General features: G+C 46.7%; 1 protein-coding gene across 1 annotated transcript in view; it reads left to right on the forward strand.

Moving 5' to 3' along the window:
- Positions 1–4769: 4769 nt before the first annotated feature.
- Positions 4770–25650, forward strand: part of ptpn9a (protein tyrosine phosphatase non-receptor type 9a) — a 224515-nt gene continuing 203634 nt past the window's right edge. Inside the window, exon 1 of the mRNA XM_078532553.1 lies at positions 4770–4888. Coding sequence (XP_078388679.1) covers positions 4856–4888 — 33 coding nt within the window. The 5' untranslated portion in view covers positions 4770–4855. The remainder of the gene's footprint in view (positions 4889–25650) is intronic.

Consider the following 25650-nt stretch of genomic DNA (forward strand, 5'->3'; position numbering starts at 1 on the left):
TGTGGAGAAATGAGAAGTAGGGAAAATAGAAAGCAGAATATCTCTTAAATGCTGAGAGAGTGGGAAATGTTGGCACCTAGATGGACTTGATTGTCCTTGTACACAAAACCCAGTAAGTTAACAGGGAGGTACAACAAGGAAAGAGGAAAGCAAATGGTATGTTAGCCTTTAACAAAGGCATTGGAATATAAGAGTAAAGAAGTCTTACTGCAATTGTATAGGGCTTTGGTAGGGCACCTGGAGTAGTGTGTACAGTTTTGGTCTCCTTACCTAAGGAAGGATATATTGCCTCAGAGGGATTGTGCAACCAAGATTTGCTAGACTGATTTCTGGGATAAGGGGATTGTCCTGTGAGAATAGATTGAATAGACTACGCCTGTTTTTCCTAGAGATTTGAAGAATGAGAGTTGATCTAATTTAACCATTTGAATTTCTTAAGGGGCTTGACAGAGTAGATGCTAAGAAGATGTTTGCCCTGGCTGGAAAGTCTAGAACTTGGTGTCACATTCTCAGAGTAAGGGGTGGGCCATTTGGGACTGAAATGAGGTGAAATTTCTTCACTCAAAGGTCTGGTGAACCTTTGGAATTCTCTACCGCAGAGAGCTGTGGATGCTCAGTTATTGAATATATTCAGGTCAGAGGTTCATAGATTTTTGTACATTAAAGGAATCAAGAGATGTGGAGATAGTGCAGGAAGGTGCAGTTGGAGTAGCTCATCCATGAACTTATTTAATGGCATAGCACAATTGAGGGGCTGAATGGCCTACTCCTGCTCCCAATTCTTATGTTCTGATAACTCATTGAACCATAGTTCAATACATTTTTTCCTTTGATTTGTTAATAATAGCTTTGCATTGACTGTAAGTTTTCAATGAATGATTAATAATCAAACCCAAATCCTTTTCCCATCATTTTTGCTAATGGACACTCTATATTGTTATTTGGTTGCTGTTTCTTATTCCAATAAATATTAACAAACAGCATTTTACATCAAAATTCATCAGTTATTCCTTAGCCCAGCTGCTTAATTGATTCATGCAATAAAATAAAAGCAAAATACCGCGGATGCTGGAAATCTGAAAGAAAAACTGAAAGGAAAACAGAAAATTCTGGAAAAACTTCTCAGGTCTGACAGCATCCGTGGAGAGAAAAACAGAGTTGACGTTTCGAGTCCGTATGACCCTAATTGATTCTGTTGTTTCAAAGCTTTACCTTTCTGATGTTAGTCCCCCAACCACGTAGTTTGGTATCATTAGCGTATTTTATAACAGTATCCAGAAAATCACAATGAACCCCTGGGGAAACCTGGAACTGACCTCTGGAGAATTATTCTCAGATGACCTTTTACATTTATCATCACCTTTTTCATATTGTTGAAGTGTTTTCAATCCCACTAGCCAATTTTCTATTAATTACTTGAACCGTATCTTTCTTAAAAAGTCTCACATACAAAACGGTTTTTAAAAATGCCTTCTGAAAATATCTTTGTGGTTGTAATTGGAGAAATTGATTTGCAATCATTGTAAATGAATGAACATTGATACAGTGATGATTCGGTCAATGAGTTTATGGGATTTATTTCTGCCTTATTGAAAAAACAATGTTTCTTCTCTCCTGGAATCACTCAAACCACACACCATTCTACTGCCAAAAGACTATTGCAGTATACCACTCCCAAGTTGCTCCATTTCTACGATTGACCGGTGTTAACAGAATTCAAGCCAATTGTTGAAGCAGAAACCAAGACACAGAGCTTTTCTTTATTGACTTGTTCAGTCTCAGCTCTTCTCCCACAAAACCCAGTGTCCCCGCTGACCCCTGTGCTCAAAGGGGTCAAAGAATATGCTCAAAGAATACCCATCACCTGTTTCTCTTAACATTAGCACTGTAATTGACATTAACAAAACTTAACAATGTAATTGATAAGACTGTAATGGGGTTTAAATTAATAGTATGGAATCAGGGGCCGTTCTTGTTTCCTTGCAGCTCCTCAATTGTGGTTGAGATGGGTAACTTGCCCCATGAATAGAGGAGTCTGGTGCTCATGGTCCTGCAGTCCAGAGGTTGTGAGCTGACAAGTTGTGAAATCGGTAACTTATGACCTCGCAGCAGCAAAAAAAATTACCATAAATGCTGGTAGATTGCCGTAAAAACACACTGGTTCACTCATGTCCTTCAACGCCACCCTGTGTGGTCTCACCTACATGGTTGACTCAATGTCCTCTAGGGAGGCAGTAAAGCAAATCCCACCTTCTCAATGCTGCTCATATATCAAAAATAAGAAAATGTGTGTGGAAATGTGGGCACTTCCTTTGTGTCAACAAATTAATTTGTCTGATTGAATTCAGATGAATTGGCTTGTGTGATTAGAATTAATGAATGGGTGTACTTGTAATTAGGTAACTAGATCTGTCAGGCTGTGATTGTGAGGTTAATTATTCAGTATGATTGTAACTTCTTGGATTGTTGCAGTGCACTTAATCATTATTGGCTCCTCCACTTCTTCATTTACATACAACCCATAGACAATATTATTCAAAAGCATGAGGTCAGGTTTCATGTGTAAACTGGCAACACCCACTTTTACCTCATTACCTCTTCCATCAATCCCAAAACTGTTGCCAATGCCTACAAATACTCAATGACATTTAATGAGCCCAAACATCTTCCAGCTTAATGTTGGCAAAACTGCACGATCTGCCTCAGCTCCTGCAAATGTTTATTTGCCTTCAGCCTTGACATCACCTTTCTTCTCAGCTGCCACCTCAGACTTAGTCCAGAGGTTGACAAACATGGCATCTACCACACTTTAGGAAGGATGTGAAAGCATTAGAGAAGGTGCAGAAAAAAAATCACGAGAATGGTTTGAGGGATGAGGAATTTCAGTTACTTGGTTAGACTAGAGAAGCTGGGACAGTTCTTCTTGGAGAAGAGAATGTCAAGAGGAGATTTGTTAGAGGTGTTCAAAACCATGAGGGGTCTGGACAGGGTAGTTAGGGAGAAATTGTTCCCTAATTGGTGGAAGGATCAAGACCCAGAGGACACCGACCTAAGGTGATTGGCAAAGGAAGCAATGATGACATGTGGACTTTTTTTTTACAAAGTGAGTGGCTAAGGGTCTAGAATGCACTGCATGAGAGTGTGGTGGAGGCAGATTCAATCATGGCTTTCGAAAGAGAATTGGATCATTATCTGAGAAGGAAAAATTTGCAGGGCTACAGGGAAAAGGCAAAAATGCGACGTGAGATGAATTGCTCTTGTAGAGAGCTGGTGCAGATATGATGGGCTGAACGTTGTAAACCTCTTATGATTCTATTATTCTATATTGTTCAATCCTGAGTTCAGCCTTCCTCTCCCACCAATAAGCTGTCATCAGGCTGCATTCTCTCATCTTCATGACATTGCCCATCTCCATGCCACCTCCATTCCCTTCATCATGGGGCATGGACAGGGTGGATAGGGAGCAGCTGTTCCCCTTAGTTGAAGGGTCAGTCACAAGGGGATATAAGTTCAAGGTGAGGGGCAGGAGGTTATGGGGGGATGTGAGGAAAAACTTTTTTACCCAGAGGGTGGTGACGGTCTGGAATGCGCTGCCTGGGAGGGTGGTGGAGGCGGGTTGACTCACATCCTTTAAAAAGTACCTGGATGAGCACTTGGCACGTCATAACATTTAAGGCCAAGTGCTGGTAAATGGGATTAGGTAGGTAGGTCAGGTGTTTGTCACTTGTCGGTGCAGACTCGATGGGCCGAAGGGCCTCTTCTGCACTGTGTGATTCTGTGATCTTCAGCCTAAGTCTGAACCTATGCATTTGTCTCCTCTTGACTGGACTCTCTCTGGTTGGAGATGGTCATAGTGTGATGAGAATGATCACTGAGCAGCCCAAGCCTGAATGTTGTCCAGATATTACTGCATGTGGGTATGGACTGTTTCATTAGCTGGCCAGCTGCAATTGGAACTGAAGACTATGCAGTCATCAACGTACTCCCTTGCCTTTGACTTTATGATGAAGCAACCGGAGATGAGCTCTAAAGAAGAGTCAAACAGACTCGAAACATTAACCCTGTTCCTCTCTGCACAGATGCTACCAGACCTGCTGAGATTTTCCAGCATTTACTGTTTTTATTGGAGATGACTTCCTTTGTGCTAGGTATTGCTCCAACCAATGGAGAGCTTTGCGCTTCTCCCCCAGCCCGTTGCTTGACACCACACTTGGCCAAATGCTGCCATGGTGTCAAGGGCAGTCACTCTCACCTCAATCAGCTCTTTCGTCCACATTTGAGCCAAGGCTGCAACGAGGTCTGGAGCAGAAACCAAACTGAAGCAAGTGCCACTTGTCAACATGCCCCACGAGAGCAGACCGATGGGGACCGGATTGGATTTTTCTACTTTTTGTGGGCATAACTTGGCAATTTTACACATTGGCGGGTGAGGATAGCAGATTTCCTCTGTCAACCAAAGAGGTTTCTTTTGTCTTATCCAGACAGTGACGATCACCAGCACAGAGGAGCACTTGAGACTAAGATGAACTGAGACCTTAAGTTGCCTGTTAAAAATTGCAGCTTCTGAGGATATGAAATTCCCCAGTCAGGCCGTGGGGGGGATTTGAACCCGGGTCTCAAGATCACTAGTCCAGCGACAGTACCGCTGTGCCAGGGCTGCCGGCGGGGTTGCGGTGCGCCGGGGGTGTGGAGGATGAGGCTGTGAGCGTAGCTCAGTCATTGTTTGGCTGAGGGAGGGAGGGAAGCGCGCGCCGGGGGGAGGAGGAGGAGGAGGAGAGTTTTTTTTTGCCCGAGAGCCGGGGACAGGAGCGCGAGCGGCTGCAGTCAGCAGAGCGGAGCCGGGGAAGGAGTGAGGATGGCGGCGGAGCTGACGGCCGAGGAGGAACAGGTCAGAAACCGGCGGCTAGTTTTGGGATGGAGGTGGATGATTTTTTTGGGGGGGGGGGGGTTTGGTATTTTATGAGAGGAGGTGGTTGGGGGAATTTTCTCTCTCGGTGAATATTTCGGCTGCTTTTCCAACCCCCCCCCCCCCCCCCCCCCCGGGCAGCCCGGGGCTAGGCCACCGTTGCCACGGCAGCCGCGGCCTAACCGGGCACCGGACTCGGTTGCTGCCCCCTCCTCCTCCTGCCTCCCCCCGCCCCCCCCACCCCATTCCAGGCCTGCTCCAGCCTCGGACCCCCCCCCCCCACAAGCTGCCCTGCCGGCCCCCCCTCCCCCCTCGGCCGGCCGCTCCCCCCACCCCCGGCTCTCTCTTCCCCCCCCCCAACCCCCCGGGTCTCCCCCCACCCCCCGGGTCTCTTCCCCCCCCTCCCCCCCCCGGGTCTCCCCCCCCAAACCCCCACCCCCCGGGTCTCCCCCCCCCGGCTCTCTCCCCCCACCCCCCGGGTCTCCCCCCCAAACCCCCACCCCCCGGCTCTCCCCCCCCACCCCCCGGGTCTCTCTCTCTCTCTTCCCCCCCCCCCCCCACAAGCTGCCCTGCCGGCCCCCTCCCCCCTCGGCCGGCCGCTCCCCCCACCCCCGGCTCTCTCTCTCCCCCCCCCCGGGTCTCCTCCCCCCCCCCCCCCGGGTTCCTCCCCCCCCCACGTCTCTTCCCCCCCCCGGTCCCCCCACCCCCCGGGTCTCTCCCCCCCCCCCCCCCACCCCCCGGGTCTCCCCCCCCCACCCCCCGGGTCTCTTCCCCCCCCCCCCCACCCCCCGGGTCTCCCCCCCCCACCCCCCGGGTCTCTCTCTCTCTCTCTCTTCCCCCCCCCCCCCCCCCGGGTCTCTCCCCTCCCCACGGTTCCGCTCCCCCCCCCCCCCCAAAACAAACCCGGCTCTCTCCCCCCCCACCCACTCTCTCTCTCTCTCCCCCCACCCACTCTCTCTCTCCCCCCCCACCCACTCTCTCTCTCCCCCCCCACCCACTCTCTCTCTCCCCCCCCACCCACTCTCTCTCTCCCCCCCCACCCACTCTCTCTCTCCCCCCCCACCCACTCTCTCTCTCCCCCCCCACCCACTCTCTCTCTCCCCCCCCACCCACTCTCTCTCTCCCCCCCACCCACTCTCTCTCTCCCCCCCCACCCACTCTCTCTCTCCCCCCCCCACCCACTCTCTCTCTCCCCCCCCCACCCACTCTCTCTCTCCCCCCCCCACTCTCTCTCTCTCCCCCACCCACTCTCTCTCTCTCCCCCCACCCACTCTCTCTCTCTCCCCCCACCCACTCTCTCTCTCTCCCCCCACCCACTCTCTCTCTCTCCCCCCACCCACTCTCTCTCTCTCCCCCCACCCACTCTCTCTCTCTCTCCCCCCACCCACTCTCTCTCTCTCTCCCCCCACCCACTCTCTCTCTCTCTCCCCCCACCCACTCTCTCTCTCTCTCCCCCCACCCACTCTCTCTCTCTCTCCCCCCACCCACTCTCTCTCTCTCTCCCCCCACCCACTCTCTCTCTCTCTCCCCCCACCCACTCTCTCTCTCTCTCCCCCCACCCACTCTCTCTCTCTCTCCCCCCACCCACTCTCTCTCTCTCTCCCCCCACCCACTCTCTCTCTCTCTCCCCCCACCCACTCTCTCTCTCTCTCCCCCCACCCACTCTCTCTCTCTCTCCCCCCACCCACTCTCTCTCTCTCTCCCCCCACCCACTCTCTCTCTCTCTCCCCCCACCCACTCTCTCTCTCTCTCCCCCCACCCACTCTCTCTCTCTCTCCCCCCACCCACTCTCTCTCTCTCTCCCCCCACCCACTCTCTCTCTCTCTCCCCCCACCCACTCTCTCTCTCTCTCCCCCCACCCACTCTCTCTCTCTCTCCCCCCACCCACTCTCTCTCTCTCTCTCTCTCTCTCTCTCCCCCCCCCCCCAAAAAAACCCGGCTCCCCCCCTCCCTCCCCACAATGGCTCCCCCCCCCTCCCTCCCCACAATGGCTCCCCCCCCTCCCCCCCCACCAGCTCCCCCCCTCCCCCCCCACCGGCTCCTCCCCCTCCCCCCCACCCCACCGGCTCCTCCCCCTCCCCCCCACCCCACCGGCCCCTCCCCCCCACCCCCTCCCTCCCTCCCCACCCCCACCCCCTCCCTCCCTCCCCCACCCCCTCCCTCCCTCCCCACCCCCTCCCTCCCTCCCCACCCCGGCCCCTCCCTCCCTCTCTCCCTCTCTTGCCCTTTCTGGAGGGAGAGGGGTTGGCAGTAAAAATGCCATTAAAACCTTGTGCACCAGGGGGAAGAGGAGAGTCTCCCCCCCCCCATCGTCCAGTATTCACCCTGATTTAATGACAATTACTTCACTTCCACCCTTCAAACTTTTCTTTAAAATTGTTCTTCTGCAGGTAATCTTCTTTCTGAAGGTCAGATTTGTTTAAATTCCCAACCCCCTCCCCCCCAATACAAGTTTGGGGGTGGGGAAATATCATTAAACTGTACTTTTTAAAAAAAAAATCCCCAGGATCTCAAGGCTGATTGTGCAGTGAAGTTTATCCTGTTATCATCATGGTTGTTCTGTGTTCCTTGCATGTGAAAGCTGCCATTTATCCTCAGCAGAGCCTGACCCCTTTTGTTCTGAGGCGGTGTCAAGTGAGCAGTTTCTCACCAGCTTGATGGGTTAGTAACATCCTAACGACAAATGGATCTCAAATTTCCAGAGATCCCTCCCGGGTGAGGAGCTGGAGATCTGTAACTGAGGGAGGAAAATGGTACATTTGGGGAATTGCCACTTCTTTGTAACAAACTGACCATTTCTGAGCACAGGATAAATGGAGCTTGTAGACTGTGGAGGTTTGGTGGGTAGACTGAACTGCCATCTATCTAGTTGAAAAAGCCTTTTGTACAGAATCCATTTTGCTCCCTATGATATAGGTACAAATTATGCTTCTGTAACTTGAGTATGTTGTGAGGGAAGATTTTTTTTAAAATCGTGGTACCACAGTGACAGTGTCTCGTTCAAAATAAGCACTGTGCGTACTGTAAAATATTTCTCTGTTTTGTATATTAACAAAAATCCGTATATTTAAAAAAAAATTCCTTTCTCTTTTCTTCCCTTACCCGTCAGTACTACTTAGTATGTAAGTGTATGGCTTGTGCTAGTGTATGATACTAAACCACATATGCCGGGAGAAGTTCCAGCTACACTGTCTGCGCTTCCCTGAAATCGTTGCTCGCAGCTGGCATGCTCTCCGCAATATTGGGAACCATTAGCGAAGTGAGAAGTGGGTAAGGTGATCACTCCTGTTGGAAGTCCATGCTGACTGGGTTAAGGCCAGGACTGAGCTGCACAGTGTTCACCCCTTCTATGTGGTGCTAATCTATGTGGGGGTTGGGTGCAAAATAATTATTTGGTATGCAACTGTAGGTGAACGTGATTTGCCATCTTGATCATTTGGCAGCAAGGAAAACACGCTTGATATGCTGAGGAGAAAATTGTTGCCCTCAGTTTTTCTCTAAAAGGGGATATAAGGCATCTTGCAAAATACTTTTAACTAGCAAGCTGTCTGATCCACAGTGCCCCAAGGTGCATGTATCTTTTGTTGCTAAAAATCATTTGCTGGGGTTGCTAAATCCATTGAATTTCAGTGGCCTTTCAAGTCCAGGACTGAAAGCAGTAAGGCAATCCATACTAAATGATTGGAGATTAAAGGAAGCGTTAAAACTAGAACCAATATACTATCAGCTACGGATTCCCAGCAGTTGGACTTTGGTCAGAGGGTTGTAATGAGCCTCTCTTCCTCTTCCTGGCTCAAACAGAGTTGCGTATACTACGGATATTCAAGTTGCTACTAATTACAATGTGCTGTACAGTTCTAAAACTATGTGCCACTTACGATTGACTAGGGCAGTATTCTGGGATAAATACGTGAAAATCAGTTGGATGGTCATTTGTGATTCATAATCACAAAATGGGTGGAATTAGGGAGAACTGGTCACATAGCACTTGGTAGCTAACTGTTGGTTTAAAAATTGTTGCCAATATGCATTGCTACAGTGAGTTAGATTGAGGTGAACTTGATGATTTGGCGGAAAGAGCACCTGTCGTTGACCTACATTGGTTCAGAGTCAAGTAATGCCTTGGTTTTAAAATTTTTGTCCTTGCTTTTAAATCCCTGCATGGCCTCCACCATCCCTATCTCTATAATCACCAGCCCCACAACCCTCCGAGATATCTGTGCTCATCTAATTCTGACCTGTTGAGCATCTCCCTCCACTGTTGGTGGCCGTGCCTTCAGCTTCCAAGGCCCTAAGCTCTGGAATTCCCTTCCTGCACCTGTCTGGCTCTCTACTTTTTTTTTAAAGCTCCTTAAAACCTACCTTTTTGACCAAGTTTTTGGCCATCTGCCCTAATATTGATAGGGGGAGATGGTGGTGTAGTGGTGTTGTCACTGGACTAGTAATCCAGAGACTGAGGATAGTATTCTGGGGACATGGGTTCAAATGCCCCATGGCAGCTGGAATTTGAATTTAAGTAATAAATCTGGAATATAAAGCTAGTCAGTGATGGTGACCATGAAACTATTATCAATTGTTGTAAAAGCCCATCTGGTTCACAAATGTTCTTTAGGGAAGGAAATCTGCCGTCCTTACCCGGCCTGGCATACAGATCCACAGCAATGTGGTTGACTCTTAACTTCCCTCTGCAACGGCTTAGCAAGTCACTCAGTTCAAAGGCAATTAGGGATGGGCAACAAATTCTGGCCCTGCCAGTGACACCCACATCCTATGAACGAATTTTTAAAAATTACCTTATGTGGCTTGGTGTGTAATTTTATTTTATACCCCCTCCCCCCACAAATTAAAGGACCTTATTACAAAGTGCTTTGGGATGTTTCATTACATTAAAGGTGCCGTATGAGGAGTTGTTGAAGGCACTGTATAAATATGGCACTGCTGAACAGGTGCTGGATCTCCTTGTCAATGGTGGTCTTTGAGAGAGGTGGCTGCCAGAGCATGGGAAGTGCTCAACATACTCCAGAGTCTCACCTTCAACGTATATGGGAGGTGGAATATTTGGCTGACCAGCTGAAGTGTATGTATGAGTTTTGTTTTGGCAACATTCAAGGACAGGCCGAGTTTCTTGTATGCAGAATTGAAGAGGTCAGCCTCCTAAACACTACAGTAGTGAGTAGTGAGTGTTTGGCAACAAAGACCTCCACAAGTCAACAAAAGTCCTAGCGTGCAGAGAGGCTGTTGTCACCCCACGCCTGTAATGCAGTGAGACTGGGACTGTGGAGCACTAGAGAAATTCCATTAGCAATGCCTCTGCCACATCCTCCAGATTAAATGGGAGGGCTGTTGAACAAATGCTGGTGTCCTTCTTGAAGCCAGCTGCACAAACATTCAGGCAAAGCTCCTGCAAAATTAACTTTGATGGACCGGACACTGTGTCCAGATGGCCGAAAAGTGCCTCCCCCGCCAGGTCCTGTTTTCTCAACTCTCCAATGGCCAATGTTCAGGGGAGGACAAAGAAAATGTTTCAAAGACACTCCTGAAGCTCTCCTTGAAGCGTGGCAGCATTGACATTAATGACTGGAAGGAACTTGCTACCAATCGTTCAAAATAGTGACAACTTGTCCATCAAGCTGCATCATGCTGAGTCCATGTGCCTCAATGATGAGGCAGAGCTGCTGCAGAGACGGAGAGTAAAGGAAGTAAATCCTGCACTCTGGATCCCACGTTTTCATGGGATATCCTGCCCCACGTGTCAGAGATCTGTTAGTCGAGAATCAGCCTGTTCAGTCGCATGAAGACCCATGGCAGAAACTTGCGACCCTGAGTAAGTATCATCCTTGAATCGAAGGACAGCCAACAGCAACAATAAATATAAGTTTTTCTTCTAGTCTGCAAGGCTCCAACAACACGAATGATAAGTTAGACCGAGTCAGGTGGTGGCAGGCGGAAGAGAATATGACCTAACATCACCAGGTGTGGGAGGTAAAACACTCAGCTGTTGCTCCCTGCCTTTCAGTCCCTGCTGAAAATGCAGATGGGTGTCAGTGATGGGTGAAAACAGAATTGGGATCAAGCTCAGCTGTGGTGGGACCCGTGGTTGAATATCCTGCCAGTGTTCACCCATGCAGATGTTGCCAGCTAAATGTTTACTTAGGAGCAAGATGGAGGAAACTGCCACCATGTTCTGGAAACATAGTTGCCCCCCCCGCACAATGTGAACTGCAGGGGGTTGGGGAAGGGGTGGTGAGGATATCATGTCAGTTTATTTATTTGCCTCCAGCTTGCATGTTCACATTGGGGAAATAACACTGCTGGAAACTGGTGGGTCCGCTGATTCAAAGCCTGGTAGAAAAGTCCTGGTGATGTTTCTAATTAATAGAAAGCTTGTGACTCTCATTGACAGAGAAAAAAACTGCTCATCAATCTGTTGCATGAAGTAAACTCGATTACTTTGAAATACTGTACTGCTAGTGTCACTTACAGAACAATTGATTTACTCTTTCATTTTTACTCTTGGAAGAGTTCCTGACTCTTAACTTCACATTCAAAATTATTTCACTGAACCTCGTTTTACAATACTTTGAGTCAGAAAAGGATGTACTGCAATTCGTCCAGTCTATTATGGAAGTTTTTGTGTGTAGTTTCAGTGAAAGTTGCTAATCATTTTGTTTTTCTTTTAAAAACGTTAATTTCCTGCCCAGTAGTGAGTTTAGGGAATTGGTTGTGAAGCGTAACGTATTGTATTTTTTTGGGAGGCCCTTTTGGGTGATTAAGATGTGGGCTTAAGTTAGCGGAATTTTCACGCCTGCCAAGTTGCTGGTTTTAACTGTAATCTTGCAGGGGTTCAGTGACCAGGGTTAGGACTGTTCTGGCCTTGTGAACTGGAGGTCACAATGCTGCAGAGGCGCAGGGGCTGCACATCAACCCTGTGACCTTGTTGAGGGTGACCAGTGGAAAGAAGCCTGAGAGACAGGTACATGAGTGTTGTGGTTACAGTGCAGAGTTAAGTAACTTGGAAGTTAGCACTCCATTTTGTGAAATAAATCTAGCTTAAAACCAGTCACTTTAACCAGACGTATAATCACCCTTCTTAATATCTCTTCCATTGGCTTGGTGTGGATTTTTGCCCGATGATGCATCTGTGATGTGCCTTGGGATGTTTTCCTACATTATAGAAACTTTATGAATACTAATTCTTTTTGGTAAGTGTGTATGGCACCTGAATAGAATGACCATGGGCTGGATTTCATTCTCCCTGGCCACCGGGTTTGAAGGTGGGAGGGGGCTTGTTAGAATCCATTGCATGGCCTGCCCCACACTTGCCCACTCGCCTGCCCCTCCATGAACTGTATGAAATTTTACAGAGGGTGGTGGAGTTGTTGGGCAGCACACTCAAGGCCCTTGTGACCAAATAATGGCATCTTATGGGCTTCATCCTTCCATCTATGGTATTTTACCTGTGGCAGGGGGAAGCCTCTTCAGCTGCATGGGCTGGTGTAGGGTGGGGGTTGCGGGTACCCTGTGCACCCCTTCCAAAATCACACTTTCCACTCTACCCCAGGCCTCTCAAACCCAGACTCCCATCCCCTCCCCTTACTACCCTCATGGGAGCTGCCTGCCTGACCCCAGCAAAATCACCCCCACCTTAGCTTGGTGTCCGGTTCCAGTGACGATCTCCATTGGGAGATCCCAATGGCCTGTAGTCCCATCAGTGGCCACTGCTCCTGCCTGCTGCTGCTGGGTCTGCAGAGCTGCCGGCCATCCGATTGGCCAACAGTTCTCTGAGGCGCGACTTCCTGTCCTTGTGGGGTGGAAATCCTGCCTCCAGCCTGTTTACAGGCCCTTAAATGACAGCGGCACAGCCGTTCTTCCTGTGGGCAGGCTTGCCACTGACTTTTTATCGGGGGGAGGGGGAGGGGGTGGTGGTGTGGGGACCACAGCGCCCTGTAAATCCAGCGCCATGAAGGCAGCATTTTTTAGTTTTTAGAAACCCATGCAAGTTCTGCAGAGAAGGGGATCTGTTGCTCCTTTGGTCTTGCAAACACATGACTGCAGTCCCATAATACGTGGGAAATAAATACAACCATGTCGGAGTCGCCAGAACCCGAAAACACATTTTAAAAAATTTTATGGCAGATTTCAATAGCTCATCCTCATCAGACCTGTCTGATTTTACATTACCCTGGACCTAAGTGAGAAGTTTGTGTTGTTTACTCAGTCATTCAGTGACTCTGTATTTGGTAAGTGGCTGCTCTGCTAGAATATTAGTTTCATTCTTCATAAGGTCAGCAAATTGGTGGTGATGTGTAAAGTAGCAACATTGGCTGAGCTAGTGTTTCAATACCCATTGACTGGCTGCCCAGAATGCCGAATACCCATTGACTGGCTGCCCAGAATGCCGAATACCCATTGACTGGCTGCCTGGAGTGACTGGCAGGCGGTTTCACTGCTCCTAGCGTAGGACAGCTGCCTGCATGTTTTCATTCTTACTGCATGAAAACAATCAAACACAAGTGTTCTTGTTTGTGTCCAATTACACGGGGAGTTGTCAGCTTCAGCCTGGGAGTCTGTGAATGGAGGTGAGACGTTTCCTGTGCATGGAGGCAGAATAACTGGCGAGTGAGACGAACTGGGTTGCTGTTTCCCATCTACTGAGTGGCTGAAGGGCAGCAAAGACCTTGAATCGACAGTACAGTAATGGATTTAATTGACCTGTAGTTGAAGCAGCTGGTAGGGCATGGTACAGAGTTGGAGCCATGCTGCTCCTCCGCCAGCTAGAATATATGTTTGGGCATCAGTTTATCTGCAAAGCAAATGACTGGCTATGTATTTTTAATTGCTTTTTAATTGCTTCATCATTGGCAGCTGTGCCTTCAGTGACCTCCACCCGCTTTTCCAGAATTTCCTCCCATAACCTCTCTGCCACTTCTCCTTTAAGATGCACCTTAAGACCTGCCATTTTGACCAAGCTTTTGGTCATGTATCCTAATATCTGAAGAAAGGTCACACGGACTCGAAACATCAACTCTGTTTCTCTCCCCACAGATGACGTCAGACCTGTTTTTGCAGCGTTTTCTGCTTTTGTTTCAGGTTTCCAGCATCTGCTGTATTTTGCTTTTACCCTAATACCATATCTGCTCAGTGTCAAGTGTGTCCTGTGAAGTGACTTGGGACACCTTGCATACATTAAAGGTGCTATATAAAAACAAGTTGTTCTGATATTGTAATAAGCTATTCAGAGATCTTGGTTCCCGTTTGACCTGGGCCATCAGTGCACATTGCAGTATTATCTGCACTGACTTGAATTCATTTAGGAGCAGTTGCTATTGTACTTTTTAATAATTGGTTTGAGGGTCGTTTTCTTGCATGCAATTGAAGTTTCACGACATAGAGCATTTTCATTCATGTAACTCCTTACCCAACCTTGGGACATCTGCAAGTACTTTACAGCCAACAAAGTACTTTTGGACTCTCATCACAGTTGTAATGTTGGAGAATTGGCAACCTGTTTGCACACAGCAAGCTTCGCAAACAGCATTGTGATAATGACCAGATAATGTGTTTCTTTCAGTGATGTTGTTTGAGAAGTGTAAGGTAGCTCACTTGTAGCCAAACTACAGCTCTTAAGAAAAATTAAGATGTAACTCCTGTTTGTTGCTTTCCGTCATTGTAATTCACGTGTGTTTTAAAATAAACTGATTTCTATGTAATCCAACCAAAATAGTTAATTTCCCCCGACTTTGGTGAAGTTTGCTCAGGTTGCTTGAGGCTATTCTGTTGTGTTGGTGAGGTGGATATCGGAGTGTCCAAGTAGGGAAGGGGTGCAGGGGGACAGTACACTACTACTGTAGTGGTGTAGGTGAACTAGTAACCCAGAGACCCAGGCTAATGCTCTGGGGATATGGGTTCAAATCCCGCTATGGCAGCTGGTGGAATTTGAATTCAGTTAATAAAGCTGGTGACCATGAAACTATCACTGATTGTCTGGTTCACTAATGTCCTTTAGAGAATGAAATCTGCCATCCTTACCTGGTCTGGCCTACATGAGACTCCAGATCCACAGCAATGTGGTTGACTCTTAACTGCGCTCTGAAATGGCCTAGCAAGGTCAGTTTGGGTATTTAGGGTTGGGCAACAAATGCTGGCCTTGCTGGTAATGTCCACACCCCATGCGAGAATTGATGGGAGAATTTGGTATACCCAGTTTGTATAAGAGACTGTTACAGAGATGGGGGTTTTTTGGTTGGACCCAGGGGAATGAATTAATCTAGGCTTTTTTTTTTAACATCCACTGCAGATAGATGTGGGTTTCCCCCTGACCACATTTATGTAATAGGTAAATCTTGTATTATGGAGGAGCAGCTCTTTACTGTCCATCTGTTTATGATGTGGCTGTTTATAATGCAGGCGAAGGATGATAAACAATTTTAGTTCAACCTTTTATCATGTGTCTATGCGCAGTGTATTTGAACAAAGAACAAAGAAAAGTACAGCACAGGAACAGGCCCTTCGGCCCTCCAAGCCTGCGCCGATCATATTGCCTGTCAAACGAAAACATTTTGCGCTTCTGGGGTCCGTATCCCTCTATTCCCATCCTATTCATGTATTTGTTAAGCTGCCTCTTAAACACCACTAGCATACCTGCTTCCTCCACCACCTCTGGCAGCGAATTCCAGATACTCACTACCCTCTGCATAAAAAACTTGCCCCACACATCTCCTCTAAAGTTTTCTCCTCTCACCTTAAATCTACGTCCCCTAGAAATTGACTCTTCCACCCTGGGAAAAAGCTTCTGACTATCTACTCTATCCATGCCACTCATAATTTTGTAAACTTCTATCAAGCCGCCCCTCAATCTCCGTCGCTAACAATCTGAGTTTCTCCAACCTCTCCTCATAGCTAATAACCTCCAGACCAGGCAGCATCCTGGTAAACCTCCTACACCCTCTCTAACGCCTCCATATCCTTCTGGTAATGTGGCGACCAGAATTGCACACAATATTCCAAAGTGTGGCCTAACCAAGGTTCTATACAGCTGCAGCATGACTTCCCAGGTTTTATACTCAATACCCCTGCCGATGAAGGCAAGCATGCCATATACCTTCCTGACTACCTTATCCACCTGCGTTGCCACTTTGTGACCTGTGGACCTGTACACCCAGATCCCTCTGCCCGTCGATGCACTTAATGGTTCTGCCATTTGGTGTATAATTCCTACCTCTATTAGACCTTCCAAAATGCATTACCTCGCATTTGTCTGGATTAAACTCCATCTGCCATTTCTCCGCCCAAGTCTCCAACCTATCTATATCCCGTTGTATCCTTTGACAATCTTCACTATCTGCAACTCATCCAACTTTAGTGTCGTCTGCAAACTTACTAATTAGCCCAGTTACATTTTCCTCCAAATCATTTACGTATACTACAAACAGCAAAGGTCCCAGCACTGATCCCTGCGGAACACCACTAGTCACAGCTCTCCATTCAGAAAAGCACCCTTCCACTGCTACCCTCTGTCTTCTATGACCAAGCCAATTCTGTATCCAACTTGCTAGCTCACCTCTGATCCCATGCGACTTTACCTTCTGTACCAGTCTGCCATGAGGGACCTTGTCAAAGGCCTTACTGAAATCCATGTAGATAACATCCGCTGCCCTTCCATCGTCGATCATTTTTGTCACTTCCTCGAAAAACTCGATCAAGTTAGTGAGACAAAACTATGCTGCCTCTCACTAATACGCCCATTTGCTTCCAAATGGTAGTAAATCCTGTCACGAAGAATCTTCTCCAATAATTTCCCTACCACTGACGTAAGGCTCACTGGCCTGTAATTTCCTGGATTATCCCTGCTACCCTTCTTAAACAATGGAACAACATTGGCCATTCTCCAGTCCTCTGGGACCTCACCCGTAGCCAGTGAGGATACAAAAATTTCTGTCAAGGCCCCAGCAATCTCCTCCCTTGCCTCCTACCCTTGGGTAGATCCCATCTGGCCCTGGGGACTTATCCACCTTAATATTCTTCAAGACGTCTAACACCTCTTTTTTGATCTCAACATGATCCAGGCTATCTACACACTCTTCCCTAGACAAATCAACCGCTAAGTCTTTCTCTTTGGTGAATACTGATGAGAAGTACTCATTTAGTATCTCTCCCAGTTCTTCTGGCTCCACACACAGATTCCCGCCTCTGTCCCTGAGTGGGCCTACCCTTTCTCTGGCTACCCTCTTGCTTTTTACATATGTATAAAAGGCCTTGGGATTTTCCTTAATCCTGGTTGCCAATGTCTTTTCATGACCCCTTTTAGCCCTCCTGACTCCTTGCTTAAGTTTCTTCCTACTTTCTTTATATTCTCCACGGGCTTCATCTGTTCCCAGCCTTCTAGCCCTTACGAATGCTTCCCTTTTCTTTTTGACTAATCTCACAATATCCTTTGTTATCCAAGGTTCCTGAAACTTGCCATACTTATCCTTCATCCTAGCAGGAACATGCCGGTCCTGAATTCTTATCAACTGATGTTTGAAATCCCCCCACATGTCAGTTGTTGATTTGCCCTCAAACATCCACCTCCAGTCTAGATTCCTCAGTTCCTGCCTAATATTGTTATAATTAGCCTTCCCCCAATTAAGCACCTTAACCCGAGGACTCCTGTTATCCTTATCCACAAGTACCTTGAAACTTACTGAATTATGGTCACTTTTCCCGAAATGCTCCCCTACTGAAACTTCGACCACCTGGCCGGGTTCATTCCCTAATACCAGGTCCAGTATTACCCCTTCCCTAGTTGGACTATCTACATATTGTCTCAGGAAGCCCTCCTGGATGCACCTTACAAATTCTGCACCTTCCAAACCCCTAGCACTAAGTGATTCCCAGTCAATATAGGGAAAGTTAAAATCACCCACCACAACAACCCTATTGCTTTTACATCTTTCCAAAATCTGCCAACATAATTGTTCCTCAATCTCCTGCCGGCAATTGGGAGGCCTATAGTAAACCCCCAACATTGTGACTGCACCCTTCCTATTCCGGAGCTCTACCCATATTGCCTTGCTGCATGAGCCCACTGAGGTGTCCTCCTGTCTTACAGTTGTGATATTCTCCTTAACTAGCAGTGCAACTCCCCCACCTCTTCTACATCCCTCTCTATCCTGCCTGAAACATCTAAACCCTGGAACGTTTATCTGCCAATCCTGTCCATCCTTCAACCAAGTCTCTGTTCAGACCCCCAGTCCCATTGGTTTCAGTAATTTCTCCCTGCCTGCTCTTCCCCTTAGTCCTACTGACCATATTCACTAGTTCCCAGTCATTTATTTCACCTGCTGACCTATTGCTCTGGTTCCCTAACCCCCTGCCATACTAGTTTAAACCCTCCCGAGTGACACTAGCAAACCTCGCAGCCAGGATATTGGTGCCCCTCCAGTTTAGATGCAACCCGTCCTCCTTGTACAGGTCCCACCTGCCCTGGATGAGACCCCAATGATCCAGATAACCCTCCCTCCTACACCGTCTGTTCAGCCACGTGTTTAGCTGCACTATCTTCCTATTTCTAGCCTCACTGGCACGTGGCACAGGGAGTAATCCTGAGATTACAACCCTAGAGGTCCTGTTTTTTAACTTTCTGCCTAACTCCCTGAACTCCCGCTGCAGGACCTCGTCACTCTTCCAACCTATGTCGTTAGTACCAATGTGTAGCACGACCTCTGGCTGTTCTCCCTCCCCCTTCAGAATGTCCTGTACCCGATCAGAGACATCCTGGACCCTGGCACCAGGGAGGCAACATACCATCCTGGTGTCTCTTTCACGACCATAGAAGTGCCTATCTGAGCCCCTGACTATAGAGTCCCCTATGACAATTGCTCTTCTGTGCTTTGACCCTACCTGCTGAACAACAGAGCCAGCTGTGGTGCCACTGCTCTGGCTACTGTTGTTGTTTTCCCCTGATAGGCCCCCCCCCCCCCCCCAAAAAAAACAGTATCCAAAATGGTATACCTGTTAGAGAAGGGGACAGCCACAGGGGATTTCTGCACTGACTACCTGGCCCTTTTAGCATTCACCCATCTATCTGTCTGTACCTTGGGTGTGACCACGTCTGCAAAACTCTTGTCTATGAAGCTTTCCGCCACCTGAATGCCCCTAAGTGCATCCAAGTGCTGCTCCAACTGATCCATGTGGTCTGTGAGGAGCTGCAATTGGGTACACTTCCTGCAGATGTAGTTGTCTGGGACACTTGAAGCGTCACAGATTTCCCACATCCCACAGGTGAAGCACTTCACCCCAGCAACTGCCATTTCTAGAACTATTTAATAAATTAATTTAAATCTAATAACTGCTTATTGATTCCTTATTAACAATACGTTCCCTAGGGCTAGATTTCTACTATAAATGCTAAATTCTAAGAACAGTAATCCCCTGCTTCTGGTCTAGATACCCTCTACTTATTAATTAAGTCTTCTTATCATGTCCACGGACAGTCTATACATGGCCCAGCCAGAACTGGACACATTTTTGCGCCTTGTTGTTAAATTCGGCAAGATCTGCAACAGTGCAGGGTTCCTCTAGCGATAGACATTGCAGGAGATGTTGCATGGTCTGTGGCTCAGTTCCACATTCACAAGTTGTCGGGCAGGTTGTATATCCCCATTGGCTTAGTGACACCGTTGGACGACTTACACCAGTCCTAAGTCTGTTAAGGCACTTCCAGGTTGCCCAGTTGCAATGAGCTCCTGGGGGAAGGCTTTCATCTGGTAGAATTTCCATCGCTGGGGCTTGTTTAAGACTGGCGAGCCGGTCTTTCCACAAGGCGATGCGGGCTTCAGATGGGGTTGATTGTAATGGAACAACACTGTTCATGAAGCTCTTCCTTGACTTTAGGCAGCTGGGTGTAGGTGTATAACCATGTAGAGGGTGCCTCTCATCTGATGTTTGATGGAGTCGCTATTTCTTGCTGGCTACCATTCTTCTTATATCAGGGGGAGCGATACCTGCCAGGATATATAGTCTGTTGGTGTTTGTTGGTTTTAAACAACCTGTGATAAGTCGGCAGCTTGCATTCAGAACGGCATCCACCTTCTTAGCATGTGTAGATCTTTCCCATGCAGGGCAGGCGTATTCGGCAGTGGAATAGCAAAGAACAAGTGCACTGGTTAATTTATTTGGTTTAATTAGTTTAACAATGTTTTTGATCAAAACCCTTTAGTAAAATACGCAATACTTTTGATTTAAAATATCTTGCAAACTTGAAAAATGTGAAAGTTGTGACTATTTATGTTCAGAACTCAAAAACAACCATTATTCCTGTAAATAAGCAGTGCAGCTGCTGAAACCATTCAGAATACATCACAATGCAGAAACCTGCTTAAACTTGCTGATTTTATTCTCTGTTGCAACTTCTACTCCACACTGGTCAGCAGGTATTTGATAGCATGTAGTTCACACTTTGTGTTTTGAAAGCTTCCTCAGAGGAAATAAAACAGTTCGTGCTTCACCTTGTTTTGGGGTGTTTTGTGCAAAAAAACTCTCCACAGTTAATTTCACTGGTGTTCTGAAAATGCTTTCCCTGCTGAGGCAGGTCACGCTCTGCAAATTTCTGTTTGTTCTCGGTTGCCAGAACAGAACTTTGATGGCACTGTCTCCCTTTCTATTTAAAACCTACATTGGCCAGAGTTCTTGTCCCATCCCCCAATTGCTGGAAGTGCCAATGGTGGGATGACAGGAGGAAACGGGATGGCGTTGACTCTCTGCTCTCCAGTCAGATAGCATGACCACACTGTGTGACATTCTGACTGTGTGGGTGAGGGCAACTGCGCATGTGGCAGTACACCTAGTAAAGAGTCAACCCTCTCTCTTCTCCAGCCTCCCCACTCCGATGTTATAAGGGTGGAAATAAAATCAGCAAAATTACCTTATTGACATTAGAGGCAAAATTAATGCATGGTTTGTGTGATATGAAACTGGTGACATTTACCACAGATATTGACTAGACCTGAATATACTGTCAGCTGTGCTCAGCTGGGTAGCAGTATTTGAGTTACACGGTTGTGGGTTTAAGGCCCACTCCAGAGACTTGAGCACAAGAACCTGGGCTGACCTTCCAGTGCAGTGCAGAGGGAGTGCTGCACTGTCAGAGGTGCCATCTTTCAGATGAAACATTAAACTGAGGCTCTGTCTGCTTTCTAAGGTGAAAGAGCCCAAGGCACTATTTCAAAGAGCAGGGGACTTATCCCCTGTGTCCTGGCCAATATTTATCCCTCAGTCAACAAAAACAGATTATCTGGTCATTGTCACTTTGTGGGAGATTGTTGTGTGTCAATTGGTTGCCATGCTTCCTATGTTATAACAGTGACCACACTTCATAAAAGCACTTCATTGTCTGTAAAGTGCTTCGGGACGTCCTGAGGTCATGAAAGGCACTATATAAATGCAAGTTTTTCTTTGAACATTATTACCTGGGCTGTCTTGGTATTTCAATGTTACACATATTCTTATGTTTGCGAGGTGAAGTTAGTGCTGCCCTTCAAATTGATCACGATTGCAGGTACAGGATGAGTCAACTTCTGTTCACGCTTGATCTACTGATGTGACTTCAGCATTTAGCAGGAAGTTCATTCCATGTTTTAACTTGATTAAGTCTTAAAAATACTTAACTGTTGATCCAACACTGTTCCATCAATATAATTTAAAACAAAATACTGTGGATGCTGGATGCTGTACCACTGAAGAAGGGTCATACGGACTTGAAATATCAGTTCTGTTTCTCTTTCCACGGATGCTATCAGACTTGCTGAGTTTTTCCAACATTTTCTGTTTATGTTTCCATCAGTGTTTAAGAGTGTTTTTTTTTTACAAAATCAGATGTAGCCAAGCAAAGAAAAGTGAAATATTTTCCAGTAAAATGGAAGACACACTTCACTGGGTCAAAAGATGTGTAAAAATTGACGGGAACTCTACATTAAAACATTGTCTCATTCTGATCTAGAGTTTTTGATGGAATTTAACTTCATGAAAATGAAGGTTTGAGTTAACTATGCTAACCTGATGGGTTTGGTTTGAAGCTGCAGAAGCCAGATGACGCAGTTGGAACTTGACAAAGCTTGCTCATTTACAGGTGAAACATCCACAGCTGTTGTAAGTGTGGGTGTCTATAACAACCGTTTTTTTTTAAATAAACTACAAAGTGCTGACTTTGGTGGGTGGGAGCATGTGTTGGTCTCTGCCATCAGTTCTGTCAACCTCATACTGTTACTGTAACTCAGTGAGTCAATGGAAACTGTGTTTCTTTGGGGGCGGTGGGGGGGGAAGGGTGGGGAGGGTGGAGGGTTTTATGGTACGTTGGAACCCTGAGACATTACAGTATATTGCTAAGTCATAGATTGGTGTGTGGGGTCCTTCACAGATTTCTAAATTGCTTTTGTGGGTGATTTTGATTAGAACCAGGTGCTTCCTATTCTGAGAAATTGTCCCCTGAGTAATTGGGGGTGGTATTATACTGCTCCCAGCCAGTTTCAAGTCGAGTTGTCAACGGTCTCATTGCAGCACATCTGCCCTCTTGGGGCCAGGCCTGGTGGGTGGGATCAAGGAAGCAATCCCATTCTAACACCTTTTCTCCTTCCCCAACACCTCCCCACACACACACACAAAAAAAAAACTTCAATGCTAAAGCACTGAACATCCAGAGGGGCAAATTAATTTTTATTGTTTGGGGGTAGGGAAGGGAGGATTTCTGCTAGGAAAAGGTTTTCCAATCTCAGCAGGGTTCCTAAGCAATGGCAGCCTTTGTAATGGCAGTGGGAAGGGGGTTGCCTGGTGCTACCTTGAGGACATAGTGACTTGCTTACCTTGCTGGAATAGATAATCACCTTGGTATTTGGGCTGAAGGCAGGGTGCTGTGTATTGTTTGGGCACTGTCATAGGAACAGTAGTGGGCTATTCAATCCTTCAAACTCATTCCACCATTCAGTTAGCTCATGGCTGATCTGTATCTTAACTCCATTTATCTGTCTTGGTTCCATATCCCTTAATTCCCTTGCCCCAAAAATTTTGATCAGTCTCAGTTCTGATGTTTTCAATGACCTCTGTTCCACCCTCGCCACCCCTAAAAAGTTATGGACATCACCTTAAAATTAGATAAAAGCAAAATATTGCAGATGCTGGAAATCTGAAACAAAAACAAAAATAGCTGGAAAAGCTCAACAGGTCTGACAGCATCTGTGGAGAGGAAGACAGAGTTAACGTTTCGAGTCCTTATGATTCTTCATCAGAACTGAAGAGAAATAGAAATGAGGTGAAATATAAGCTGTTTAAGGAGGGGTGGGACAGGTGGAGCTGGATAGGGGGCCAGTGATAGGTGGAGGCAAAGGAGAGATTGCCAAAGATGTCATAAACAAAAGAACAAAGGAGTGTTGACGGTGGTGATATTAGCTAAAGGATGTGCTAATGGTGACATTAAGGGTGGAAAGCAGGATGAGCAAGTGACAGATGGCCCTAGTGGGGGTGGGATGGGGAGAAGGGATCGAAATAGGCTAAAAGGTGAAGATAAAACAATGGATGGAAAAAATTTAAAAATAATAATAGAAATAGGTGGGAAAAGAAAAATATATATATATAAAAAAATAATTATTAGAAAAAAGGGGATCGGAAAGGGGGTGGGGATGGAGGAGAGAGTTCATGATCTGAAGTTGTTAAACTCAATGTTAAGTCCGGAAGGCTGTAAAGTGCCTAATCGGAAGATGAGGTGCTGTTCCTCCAGTTTGCGTTGAGCTTCACTGGAACATTGCAGCAGGCCAAGGATGGACATGTGGGCATGAGAGCAGGGTGGTGTGTTGAAATGGCAAGCGACAGGGAGGTCTGGGTCATGCTTGCGGACAGACCGAAGGTGTCCGTAAAGCGGTCATCCAGTCTGCATTTGGTCTCTCCAATGTAGATGAGACCACATTGGGAGCAGCGACTGCAGTGGACTAAATTGAGGGAAGTGCAGATGAAGTGCAGCTTCACTTGAAAGGAGTGTTTGGACCCTTGGACGGTGAGGAGGGGGGGGGAGTGAAATTAGAGCTAGGTCATTCAGGGGTGATGTCCAGAAGCAATTCTGGAGCTCGAGATTCCTCTACCAGAAGTAGTAGTTTCTCTCTACCTACCCTGAGATCTCCCTTAATCCTACAGATTCCATTAACTTGTTTATGCAATTTGATTTCATAATTAACTCTTTTAACTCCTGCCATAGTATGCCTTGCGGTCATACCAAGGATTTTATCCAGTAGCCTTCAGTCTTGCACTGTGACTGCTGGATGTGATGTATTGTTACTGTTTTTATATTACAGCATGAACATTTTTCTTTTTCTCATTGAGATGCTGTAAAACACTGACTTCAGTGAGGCTGTAGCAGAAAAATATTGACCCAAAGGCTATAGAATTGCTGGTGTTCTTTGGTAGTTACATTTGGCGGTTGTTGATGGCGTTGGTCACCTTATTGTTGCAGAGGCTGTAGTTTATGGTTACTGGTAGCTTTTCCTTGTCTAATTTCTATCTTCAGTGTTGGTTTCAGTCTACATTGATCTTACATGGTTATTTGGAGCATGGAATGGCTGTTTTCCCTGATGAGCTTGTGGTTAAATGCATTGGCTTATTTCACTCTGAACCACACGGACCGGAAGGTAACAATCTTGATTCAAGGTTTGTGTTGAGTTAGTTGATCTCAGTTAGAATAGTATTTAGAGCTCTTCATCAGGCCAAGTCCCTCCTGGGTAGGAGGTGTGTGAAGAGATGCAGGGTGAGGTTTCTCAGTGTGAGGAAAAACAAAGTTCGGGATCTCTTCAAAAAAAAATCTGTAGCTTATCAATTGCTAAAAATATATTTTTCTAGTCGAGTTTTTTTTAGGAGGGGAGCGGGATAGTGTAAAGAATGAGCCAGGGTTCTGGACCTTGGTTGTTGTTTGGCTGTCTGTGCTGCCTGTATCAGCTGAGAACACAATCCGGCTCAGGGGTGACACCCCTCAAGATCAAATAGAGCATTAATATTCATTGTCTTGGCTCAAGATGAAAAATGGCCACGGCTCAGGTACTTGATGAATGGTCATCCAGTAAAAGTCAATGCCTTCAACAGAAAAGGGAAGGGAATTTGTGCTGGGTGGATGGATGGAATGTCTCTTGTGGGTAATGACTGGTCTACAATTACAATTAAATAGTTCTAAGCAGCATATCAATCCCAAAGGTGACTGACTGAGCTCAAGGAGTTCACAACCAACAGCTCCAGCTGTTCACGCCCCAATGTGCTCCCTTGCTGACTCCATCATCCCAAGAACAATTAAGGACTGGAACAACCTTCCACAAACCTTAATCTCCATACACCCTTAAGGATTAATTTAAGAAAAATCTGGTGAACATTTTTAAATTAATGTGACCATGGACTGCACTCATTGTGCATCTCCTGTGAAAATTCCCTCATGGTAGACCACGGGAGACCTTACCAAGTACAGTATAGCAGTTGGCTTGGCTTGGAAACTTGGATGAATGGGGAATCACTGTGCAGCTATGCACTGGTGAGTACATCACCTGCACAAAATGGTTCTAGGATGGGTTTTGGAATAGGACATGGAGGAAAGGGAAAGAGAGAATTTTGCTGTAATGGAGCTAAAAGCAAAGCAATTTAATTGTTTTGAACAATTGATTTTGGTTTACTTTTTTGCCGTTTTCCTCATCTCCTCCAAACTTTCCTGAAAATGTTTGCTTTTATCTTTGGCAATTGATGAG

This window comes from Cetorhinus maximus, chromosome 30, assembly GCF_964194155.1.
Source record: "Cetorhinus maximus chromosome 30, sCetMax3.hap1.1, whole genome shotgun sequence".
NCBI classification, from domain to species: Eukaryota; Metazoa; Chordata; class Chondrichthyes; order Lamniformes; family Cetorhinidae; genus Cetorhinus; species Cetorhinus maximus.